A 10,188-nucleotide genomic window follows, 5' to 3' on the forward strand; every position below is an offset into this window, starting at 1 on the left:
TTGGTGGTATTGGAAGTGATGGGTGCATTTATGCCTGTTCACATGATCTCTTAGCATAAGTCCCCTATTCAGGTCTTTTAAAAAGGGATTCTAATTTGATAATTTCAGCACCCTTTCAACAACTTGTAAATGGTATTAGGTGCCCTCACCCTCTCCACCCAGCCCCAGGGGGTACTTGGAAATTTTTTAAATATATAGCAAGCAAAAGGATGTTGCTTCAAATGCCAAATTGTTAATAAACCCACAATGATAGTTATATTTTTTGTAGCACTTTGGAGAGTGATAGGGTATTATCTGTTAAGGTGGAGTGAGGGTGTTAAGTTTCTATTATAACAATTTAGTATTTCTTGGTGAATAAAATTTGTTTAAAAAATATAAAAAAATGAAGTCAAAATTTTGTGGGTTTTTTTTGTGCATTTATTAGAAAATACAAAAGCACAGAATCATGCAAGTATTTTATGGTTCTCAAAGTACTCATTATAATTTGATTGTTATTGATAAGATTTTTTCTTGCAAAAGCATGTATGCATTAGCTTGAGAAATAGCAGATAGCATTGTTATGTTTCTAAATTAGAAAGTTTTTATAAGAAGATCTGAAAACTCCAATAAATTTCATAAATAGATAAATGATAAATATATTCACTTCACACATTGATTTAAGCTCAAATTATCAGAGCGTGGTAACACCTTGGTACAAATACAGCACCTTGGCAGGGGGATTTCTGTGTCAATAAGAACAGAATTCACAGTTCATCGTCTCATCAACCATGCTTTGACCTGAGCTTTCTCTCCATTGCTTTTGAGCGAACTTGCTCATGGTGTTGCTTATGTGCATCAAGTTGATCTTGCTTGGCCTTCATTTGTGCCTTCCTGTTGTCCTCGTACTTCTGCATTTTATGCTGCAGCTTTTCTTCAAGAATTTTGCGCTGGAACATTTGAATCTCCTCCATAGTTTGCCGTTTCTGCTCAACATCAAGGCTTTTCTCATGCAGTCTGGTCTTAAGAGCCTCCATGTAGCTATCCCTCTTCTCTTTCGTCATCTCCATTTTCTGCATTATTTTCTCCTCTATCAGCTTTGACTGCTGCTCTATCTGTTCTTGTGCGATCGACTGTGCTACTCTAACACGTCTCTCATGGGCTTGTAGCTTTTCTTCCTTTGCACTTCGCAGCTCCTCAATTATCTCCTTGCTTGCAGCAAATTTTTGTTGCAACTTTTCCTCTGTTACCTTTGAGTGCTCCTCTGCCATAACCTGTGCCTGTGCTTGAACTGTTTTTACATGTTCATCTTTGGCTAGCAGTTTCTCCTGGGTCTCCTTCTCTATAGCCTCCTTGTTTTCTCGATATGCTTCCATCTTTTGCTTGATTTTCTCCTCCGTCTGTCGAATCTGTTGGTTTGCAAGGTCTTGTACATGTTTGATATGAGCTGCTTTTGCCGCCTGTCTTGCTTTGATATTTTCCTCTTGTTTCTGAAATGAAGAAACCAGAAAAAAAAATGCCGGTAAATCTAATTGAATTTTCTCAAAATTGTATCATTCCCGTTGCAATGATTTCAAAATATTTTCTTACAATCATGTTCTGTTTGAGAGGCTACCTGGCATAATGAAGCAATACATTCCTTGTTACAAAGAATAATTGATACAATCCTTTTTCAATCAATCAAATAATACAAATAAATGGGTGACTCCTTGCTAAAATAACTTATTCATCAGTGAAGTTAATATGTCAAAATAAGGTAAATAGGTTACTGCACCTTTTTTCGCTCCGCTGCTCTTTCAATCTTAACTTTCAGGTCGTCTTTGCTGATGTTTTTGTTGCCCTTCATTGGTGAAACATTTGGCTTGCGTGCGTTTACAACAGGCATGAACCAAACCTCGTAGGCAATCGACTTAGAGCCCTTCGAGGAAGAAATGTCTACATAGAAAAAAAACTTCGATTACATGCAATGCAATATATAAGGAATGATTGAAAAATATTTCCTGGCAGAAAGAGGGTAGAGACAATTACCTGAATGCATTTGACCGTTTGCGTTTGATTCCATGGACATCATCTTGAATTTTAGCACGAGTTCCTGGCCAATATTCACAATAACTGTGGATAAATATACAACGAAATTAATTTCGAAGGGTTGCAGACTCCCGATTCAGATGTTAAAGCGGCTGACCTTATCTTTTTCACTTAGGTTTCGGGTAAAACAAAACGTTGTTTTATACTACTGCACACGGCATTGAAGAAAGTCACTTTACCCGCGAAACACGACAGCACGCATGGCGAGGCCTTCAAATACCAACAGTCTCACCACGTGATCATAAATTCGGGTTTGTGATTGGCTCACCCCGAAGCAGTGTTTGACTTGAAGTATCTTGTTGGAAAGTAAAGGTTGGTTTTTACTTGGACGTAAGCGCAAGCGGAACGCACGTAGTTTTCCGGTTCTTACTAGAACATAAGAGCAAGAAAACGCAACTGCTTGATTTTCTTGGGCTTGCGTTTGACCGATTCTCACTTGTGTTGCCATTCCGTTTGCGCTTGCGTCCTAGAGAGAACCAAAAACTTTGGCAGAGTCGAATACCAGTTTTTGGTGTATTGTATTTATTCTTCTGGTTCACGAACACGACTATTATTTGTTGGAAAGTGAGATATAGAAATTGCCCAACGGCTCCATCAAAATAAAAACTGATTCACAAAAGTATTTTTCATTTTTACAAAGAGCATAGTGAGGCAATAAATTATGAAACAGATAAATATTATTCGATCCTAGAAACTTTACCCTGGGAACCAGAGGCTCCGAGTTTCACTATAACCACGAAGCGGCGTCAACGACTGAGCTTCGCGGCTCGAGATGCGCGGCTCTAGTGAAGCTCGGAGCCTCTGGTACCCAGGGTATAAACTTGGAAGTGATGTGCCAATTTGTCCGGGGTTGTAATTTTTTAGAATAGTGTCTTGATTCTAAATGCTACTCAAAAACCTCAGGATATATGTTTTCGCCACTTTTATTATCAGACACAGTAGATGCGGGATGGAGAAGCGCGATCCGTGCTCTAAATAGAGTAGACAAAGGGTTGTGTGACAAATCGTGATAGGCAAGAGCAGCATCTCATTTTCCCCTTTTTTGATTAAAACTTACCCTCTATAAAACCCTCTAAAGGCTAACGTTTTCTTTACTAGAACCCTTTATAATATTATCATGATGAAATTAAATTTTCTCCAATCTCTAATAATTTACAAAGGAATGACTAGCTATGACAACTATCCCACAACATGTCGTCATTTGTCACAACATTTCGCGCTACCTACGAGGAAAGAATCCAATTTGTGCCGTTATTTATGCGCCAGATTGAGAGAACTTTTTCTTTAACCTAAAGATAAAACTTCAGCCCCTTTATTCGCTGACAACTAAATATAACAAACCTTTTCTTTCTGGCAAAAATGTATTTATTCATACAAAATGTGAACGCTGGTTTTGCCTGCGAAGCCAAGGTTCGTTTCTATAACAACTATTTATAATAAATATTCCACGCCAGCCAATCAGAATCTAGGATTCCATCAATGCTGCTTTTAAAACCACAATAGCGAAACGCCGTAGATCAGTCCGGCAATATAACATCAAAATACTGTCCTGTATCTGAGCATTTTTATCAAAATGAGTGCCGATATAGACAGCCATATAACGAAGAAATATGAAATCAAGAAACGGCTTGGCAAAGGAGTACGTGTGATTTTATTTCTGGTGGTGGTTGTTTGATACGCAAGTTTTACCGCCATATTGATTTAGGAACGAAAGTATCTACGATTTCTTATGTAATGGATCTCATCTTTTTAGGCCTACGGGATTGTCTGGAAAGCGATTGATCGAAGGACTGGAGAAGTTGTTGCCGTCAAGAAAATTTTCGACGCGTTTAGGAATCAAACAGATGCCCAGGTGAAGTTCGAAATCAGTGAATCTATTAATTTTCGAGTCGCGTCTTCCATCGCTTTGTGTTTATTTTGTGGTTGATTCTGAATCATGGATTAACTTTCGTTCTACAGAGAACTTTCAGGGAGATTTGCTTTTTACAGGTATGGTCATTTCAAATAATTTATATCAGACCTTTTCTTTCTTTGCGATGCCGACGTTTTTAATTTCCGCTACGCTACGTGTCTCACTCAAAGTTTCTCTCACTCATTTGCAGGAGTTTGGGGACCATGAAAATGTTGTCAAACTCATGAATGTCATTAAAGCTGACAACGATAAAGATATCTACCTAGTCTTCGAGTATATGGGTAAGTTTCTCACTCTCTTTATCGTGATTCTCTGAGGGCCGGAAGAATCGTCGAACCTTATTATAACTCAAAATCCCTATCCTACTACAGAGCGCGCCATTTCTATTCCGAGGAAACTTCAACAAATTATTTGGGATTATAATTAACCTTGGCAGTCCGTTTGATACCTGTTTAGATACCTAAATGTTAGAACAACTTGTATGATATTTGGCTCAGGCAGAGGGGTAATGTATAACAGACATGAATCTTTCATACTTAAACGTGATAATTTCTCTCCATTTCTCGCGATTGTTGGCGCTAACATAAAAAAAAAACTCGTTTTGAGTTAATTTGTCAAAATTTAATTTTAGATCTGTCTCGAGAGACTTTAGCAAATAAATTTTATTTCAATTATAATTTATTCTTCCCGTGAAACGAGACAGATAGCAAGATTTCGTAATCACGTATCTCTTATGTAACGCGGGAAATTGTGGTTCCCGGAACTCATTACACGCGCGTATCTAAATTTTAAGTTTCAGGAAATCCAAAAAAATCAAGATTGCATTTTATCAGGGATTTTGCTATTTTACTTGATAAAGTTTCGTGTTGATTTTGCATAGATTTGCATGCCTGCACATGAATATGATATTGTCCTGCAACTCTCACGTAATCACTGTTTTGGGATACCTCTATCTACCCGAAAATATAAAAATCAGGAGTGTTTTCTTATAGGGTAAAAACCCAAGGACTTTTAAGCAAAATTATAACTATTTATACCCAATAAAAAAGACTTAAAGCGAATTCAGCATTCTTTGTCAAAACAAGGAGCTAATGGTAGGGGGTATTTTACAATAACATTGTCTTCTTCCAACAGATACTGACCTCCACAATGTCATTAAGAGGGGAAATATACTCAAAGACATTCACAAACGCTATATCATGTACCAGGTAAGAACATTTGACAGCTTTCAAATAAAACTTCTGTCATTCATATCTTGATAAGTTTAAGTGTCTGTTGCTACCTTAACTACCAACCATTAGAAAAAAATAATACTTAATGGACTTTTCCCTTATGTTGCAGCTATTAAAAGCAACTAAATTTATTCACTCTGGAAATGTAATCCATAGGGATTTGAAGGTGAGTGTTGAGATTATAGTAATTCTTTTTACAAAATTCTTTGTGACATGCGTTATTTATATTCAAATGCATGTTAATATTAATTTCACTGTGTTTTTTTTTTCACTATTATTTCCAGCCTAGTAACCTGCTATTAGACTCAGAATGTTTTGCCAAGGTAGGCACTTTTATGATTTTGATCTCTCGCAAGTTCTAAACAAGCTATAACCCTGGGGGGAAGGGGGTACTATGAAATTACTGTGAAGCAGGAGCCAGGATTCACCTTGATTGTTGGCCAGAAAACATGGTTTGGGTCACAGGAAACAGCTTCTAGGAACAAAAACAGATTTGTAATTAATAAGAATAGGGTGATGGACTCCTTTTTTTTGGGGGGGGGGTTATTTTGCATCCCTATATTCTGGTTCTTTTTGGTGTTTCTGTTTCTTCACTAGCAAATTCAAATTTAAGACATGTTAAGCTAATTCACAAAATGATGATCTTATTACAAACCTTCCCACTAAATCGTCTTACTTCTTTTACTTCCCAGATATGTGATTTTGGTTTAGCTCGCTCTGTTTCCAATATCACACAAGAAGCAGGTGATCCAAGCCTAACTGATTATGTCGCAACAAGATGGTACAGAGCTCCGGAAATCCTCTTAGCTTCACCCAGGTTTGTAGATCTTCTGCTCAAAAGAAGATGCTCCATACTGTACTTTGTGGCTTGAAATAAACAATGAGCATATTTTTTGTCCAATCTGACTCAGGTTGCATTGAAAACAATGTAAGTGAATCAAATTTTAGATTCTTAGTTCCATGGGCCAGAGAGATTGAAGGGCTGCTTGGGGCACTAAGTGATCTAGAATCCCTTTCTTGGTTTGGAAGATTACAGTATAGCCCCCTCCTCTCTTAGGGTGGTAGGGGCCCAAAAGCAAGGAAGATCCTTATAGACCACCTTAAGTACAATACAGAGTACATCCATAAACTTTCAACTCTGAATTGTAGTGACTTAGTAAACAGTGCTGAACATCAGGTTTGGATAGTTAATCTCATTTCTTGTTTATAGATACACAAAAGGTGTAGACATGTGGTCCATTGGATGCATACTTGGAGAGCTATTATTAGGTATGTACAACAGAAATGAATAGTTAATTATGAGAAAGATAGGGTTATGAGAATTAATTATACACAAACCACTTTGGCAGCATAAACAGCTTTACACTGCTTTTTAGAATTTTACATGTACGTTACTTCTACATTAATTGTTTGTTCGTGCGTTTTTTATGTTTCTTTTCTTATAGGAAAGCCACTTTTTCCTGGATCTTCTACATTGAACCAGATAGAGAAGATAATGACGTCTATCGCACCACCCAGCCGACAAGGTACACTTGAGTTATTGCTGAATAGGACGTTAAAAGCTGCATTGTCACCAGTTTACTTCCAGAGCGACAACCTCAACCAACAAAAGATAAAAGAATTTATTAGAATCCACACTTAAACAGGCCATCTGCTCTTAATTATCAGTCACATCCTCTTAAAATTTTCAATAGACACACTGCTTTAACAATTTTTAAAGTAAACTGGTGTCATTTGTTTGCATTAAAGCCATTTTTTAGTTGTTCCTGCTATGATATACAATTTTAATCAGGGACTTACATGTGCATAAAGGCTTTCTCTCTGCTTCCCAAAGAAGTCAAACATTTCTTTTAAAAGTGTGCTACACTGTATTTGGTCCTCTCTCATGGCATCCTTCTTACCTCTTGTTATTTGGTTAAACTTCAGATGTAGACAGCATCAAGTCTCATTATAGCACCTCAGTACTTGACAGAATGGCCTGCAAGCCCAAGCGAAGCTTGGCAGATGTCCTGAACACTGCTCCTTCTGATGCTATAGATCTATTAAACAAACTGCTACAGTTCAATCCAGACAAGAGGCTGACGGCTGAGGAGGCCTTGTCACATCCTTATGTCGCAAGATTCCATAATCCAGAGGAGGAACCTGCATTAGACTGTGACATAGTTCCACCCTTAGATGACGACGTACAGCTTAGTGTTGAGGAATACAGGGTCAAGTTATATGAGGTGTGTTTAAGTGACAGTAATATAGTATTATGGTGCTCATGTTGGTGTTGTTGCTGATTACTTTAGTAGTGATCTTGAAGACAGCTGATGATGGTTACTATGATGATGATGATGATGATGATGATGATGATGATGATGATGATGATGATGATGATGATGATGATGATGATGATGATGATGATGGTGATGGTGATGGTGATGATGATGGTGATGATGGTGATGATGGTGATGATGGTGGTGATGATGGTGGTGATGGTGGTGATGATGGTGATGATGGTGATGATGATGATGGTGATGATGGTGATGATGATGATGATGATGTCAATTGAAGCAGTCATATTTACCAAATTACTGCTAATTTGCTATTCCAGAGTATCATCCAAAAGAAAACAAACATCAGAAGACAAAGAAGAGAAATCTTGAAGCAGGAACTTCGAGAGAAACGACAAGTGCAACAACTTCCTCCAGCACCACAACCAACGGCTAATCCTGAAAAGGCAGAGGAACCCCAGCCATTGAAACCATTAGACAATTATACTAGTGCAGCTGCTGCTGTCCCAAGTACACCCCCCAAACAAGACCCTAGGAGTACTGTAGCATTTGGAAGGACAACTAAGTCTTCCCCTGTCCAAAAGTCACCATCAAGAGTTGGTCATGTCAGACGGTACAGCTTGGAGAATGACCAGGTAATGAGGATTAATTGTAGTTTGGATAAAAAAACATAAGTTTTATAATGGGTGCCAGAGAAACTTACCGCAGGGCAAAAGATGAGGAGATGGGCTTTTGAGGTCTAAGAAATAGTGAAAACAAAAAAGCACTGGTCCACCTCATGCTATCAAAGTGATCACAGATCTCTGGAGTGGCATGATGGCTTTAGAAACTTCATCTTGGCTCACTACAATATGAAAATGTGTTGATGTTGGGAATTCGGAATTCGCGACTTGCGGCATTCCCTAGAGGCCTATATATTTAGCTTTGTCTTTCACTTGTCCTTACCAGTTTGCATAACGCGTCGTTTTTTCCGGGGTTTTTCCCGAGTTTTCTGCTAGTTGATACATGAACATGTTTGTATATTTTTACATTAACTTGTTATATCATCTCCAATAAACTGGAATGTGTCACTTCTCACACCTTGTGTGTTGTTTATGTAGAATATACACATTTTCTGTCAAAGGATCACAGAGACTAAGCACAGAAGAAAGTTTTTTAGCTGTCACTTTTAGATAAGACTTCCTTGAACTGCCTGATCTTAGGTTATACTTTGGGTTGACTTGTATTTTTCTTTTATTTACCAGATTTTCAACTGGATTATCTTTAATTATGATTTTTTTTCCATTAGGTTATCTGCAGCACTAAACAAGTTGCTGGTAGAGCCAGACCCATCTCCACGCAAATCAAACCTCGTAACACTGTCATTACCCGGACAAACAGTGCAGACAGACTGCACGTGACGAGTGCACGCATGGTACCAGCTCAAAGACCATCGTCGGCCAAACCACCTTATAGACCAGGCAGAAAACCTATTGCCAGCACTGTCGCAAGCCGCCCACCTTTTAATAGTTACACCCAAACGCATGGGACGATTTCAAAGAGCTCACTTAATGCACTTCACAATGAAATTTTCTAGACTTTGAAAGTATCAAGAATAATTTATAGATCTCTATTGAAATTCCTGCTTTATTGTCCCTGATTATAACTTACATAGTAAATTTATCCACGTATTGTACATAGCATGCAATTTGTTTAGGATAGAATACTTGACAGCCTTATAAAAATCCATGTAAGCCTGGCCAATATAAGGCCCATGATAAGCCTGAATTCACATGTTAGCCCAAGTTTCACCTACGTGTTGTGTAGAAATTACAAATCGGGCTAAATGTCATGTAAAATATCTTTTTACGAAGAATATTTAAAGTTTTTCTAACAACTAGAACGGTAACAGGGAGCTCTTCGCACACGTTATCGTTAGATGTTTTATGATCGTATTTTATTGTTTTGCTAGAATAGCATACATGCGCATCTTTTTCGATCAGTGGTAATTTTTTACCAATAAGAAATCATTATCAATAGTATTTTACCATTCTTTTCGTGACACAAGATTCTTATGGGAATAATTAGAATATAACGACAAAATTCGTTTTTTACATCACACCTCCTAGTTTAGTGATATCGTCATATTTTCTGACAACATTTCTCTCACTTAGAAAAACTGAGATTGAAAGTAGAAGTATTGAATAAACCAAACATTATTTCTCTTGACATTTGTGCAGACTGCAAACAATGACACAAAACTATTACTTTGAAATAAATTGAATATTTTAACTACTGACTCGTCGTTATTTTGATTTTGAATTCTCTGTGTCAAGGGATTCAGAAAAAAGCTGACATCTTTTAGCATTTCTATCCAACCATAGGAGGCGAGTCAACCTACCGTACCATACTTCTTTTTTTATTTATTATTATTTTTTTACTAAAGAGAGAGCGCAATAAGTAATGTATTAACCTTTTCCCTGCTAAGCATCTCCCCGAGCATCCCTCGGCTCCCAGTTTCCATTCTCCCCTTCGCATTTGACTAGTACCTGGCCTTACCTCCTTGATGATAAACCTTACTTGAACATATTTATAAGGTTTACATTTCAAATAGATCTATGAAATATCCCACATCTCTTTAATTTGTCATTTATTTTTGTCATTCTATACCATTATGTAGCCTCCGCAGGCATCGCTTTGCCCAGAAAGCAGCAGAAAAGAAACA

At 37.6% G+C, this 10,188-nt stretch overlaps 2 protein-coding genes across 2 annotated transcripts; one reads left to right on the forward strand and one right to left on the reverse strand.

Annotated features, from left to right (window-relative positions):
- Nucleotides 1–394: 394 nt before the first annotated feature.
- LOC5511025 (golgin subfamily A member 6-like protein 22) lies at nucleotides 395–2,298 on the reverse strand. The gene is made up of 4 exons (XM_001631400.3): nucleotides 2,162–2,298; nucleotides 2,005–2,088; nucleotides 1,751–1,911; nucleotides 395–1,466 (listed from the first exon to the last, which is right to left on the reverse strand). Exons 2-4 carry the CDS (start codon nucleotides 2,045–2,047, stop codon nucleotides 762–764), a joined length of 909 nt encoding a protein of 302 aa, XP_001631450.1. The 5' UTR covers nucleotides 2,048–2,088; nucleotides 2,162–2,298; the 3' UTR covers nucleotides 395–761.
- A 1,244-nt stretch (nucleotides 2,299–3,542) lies between these two features.
- Nucleotides 3,543–9,755, forward strand: LOC5511023 (extracellular signal-regulated kinase 2). Its single transcript, XM_048726561.1, has 13 exons — nucleotides 3,543–3,703; nucleotides 3,818–3,916; nucleotides 4,024–4,053; nucleotides 4,167–4,257; nucleotides 5,111–5,184; nucleotides 5,318–5,374; nucleotides 5,493–5,531; nucleotides 5,901–6,025; nucleotides 6,419–6,477; nucleotides 6,654–6,734; nucleotides 7,135–7,433; nucleotides 7,805–8,119; nucleotides 8,773–9,755. The coding sequence occupies exons 1-13, from the start codon at nucleotides 3,638–3,640 to the stop codon at nucleotides 9,058–9,060; spliced, it is 1,623 nt and encodes a 540-aa protein (XP_048582518.1). The 5' UTR covers nucleotides 3,543–3,637; the 3' UTR covers nucleotides 9,061–9,755.
- The last annotated feature ends 433 nt before the right edge of the window (nucleotides 9,756–10,188 follow it).

The sequence above is a fragment of the Nematostella vectensis genome, chromosome 4 (genome assembly GCF_932526225.1).
Source record: "Nematostella vectensis chromosome 4, jaNemVect1.1, whole genome shotgun sequence".
Lineage (NCBI taxonomy): Eukaryota > Metazoa > Cnidaria > Anthozoa > Actiniaria > Edwardsiidae > Nematostella > Nematostella vectensis.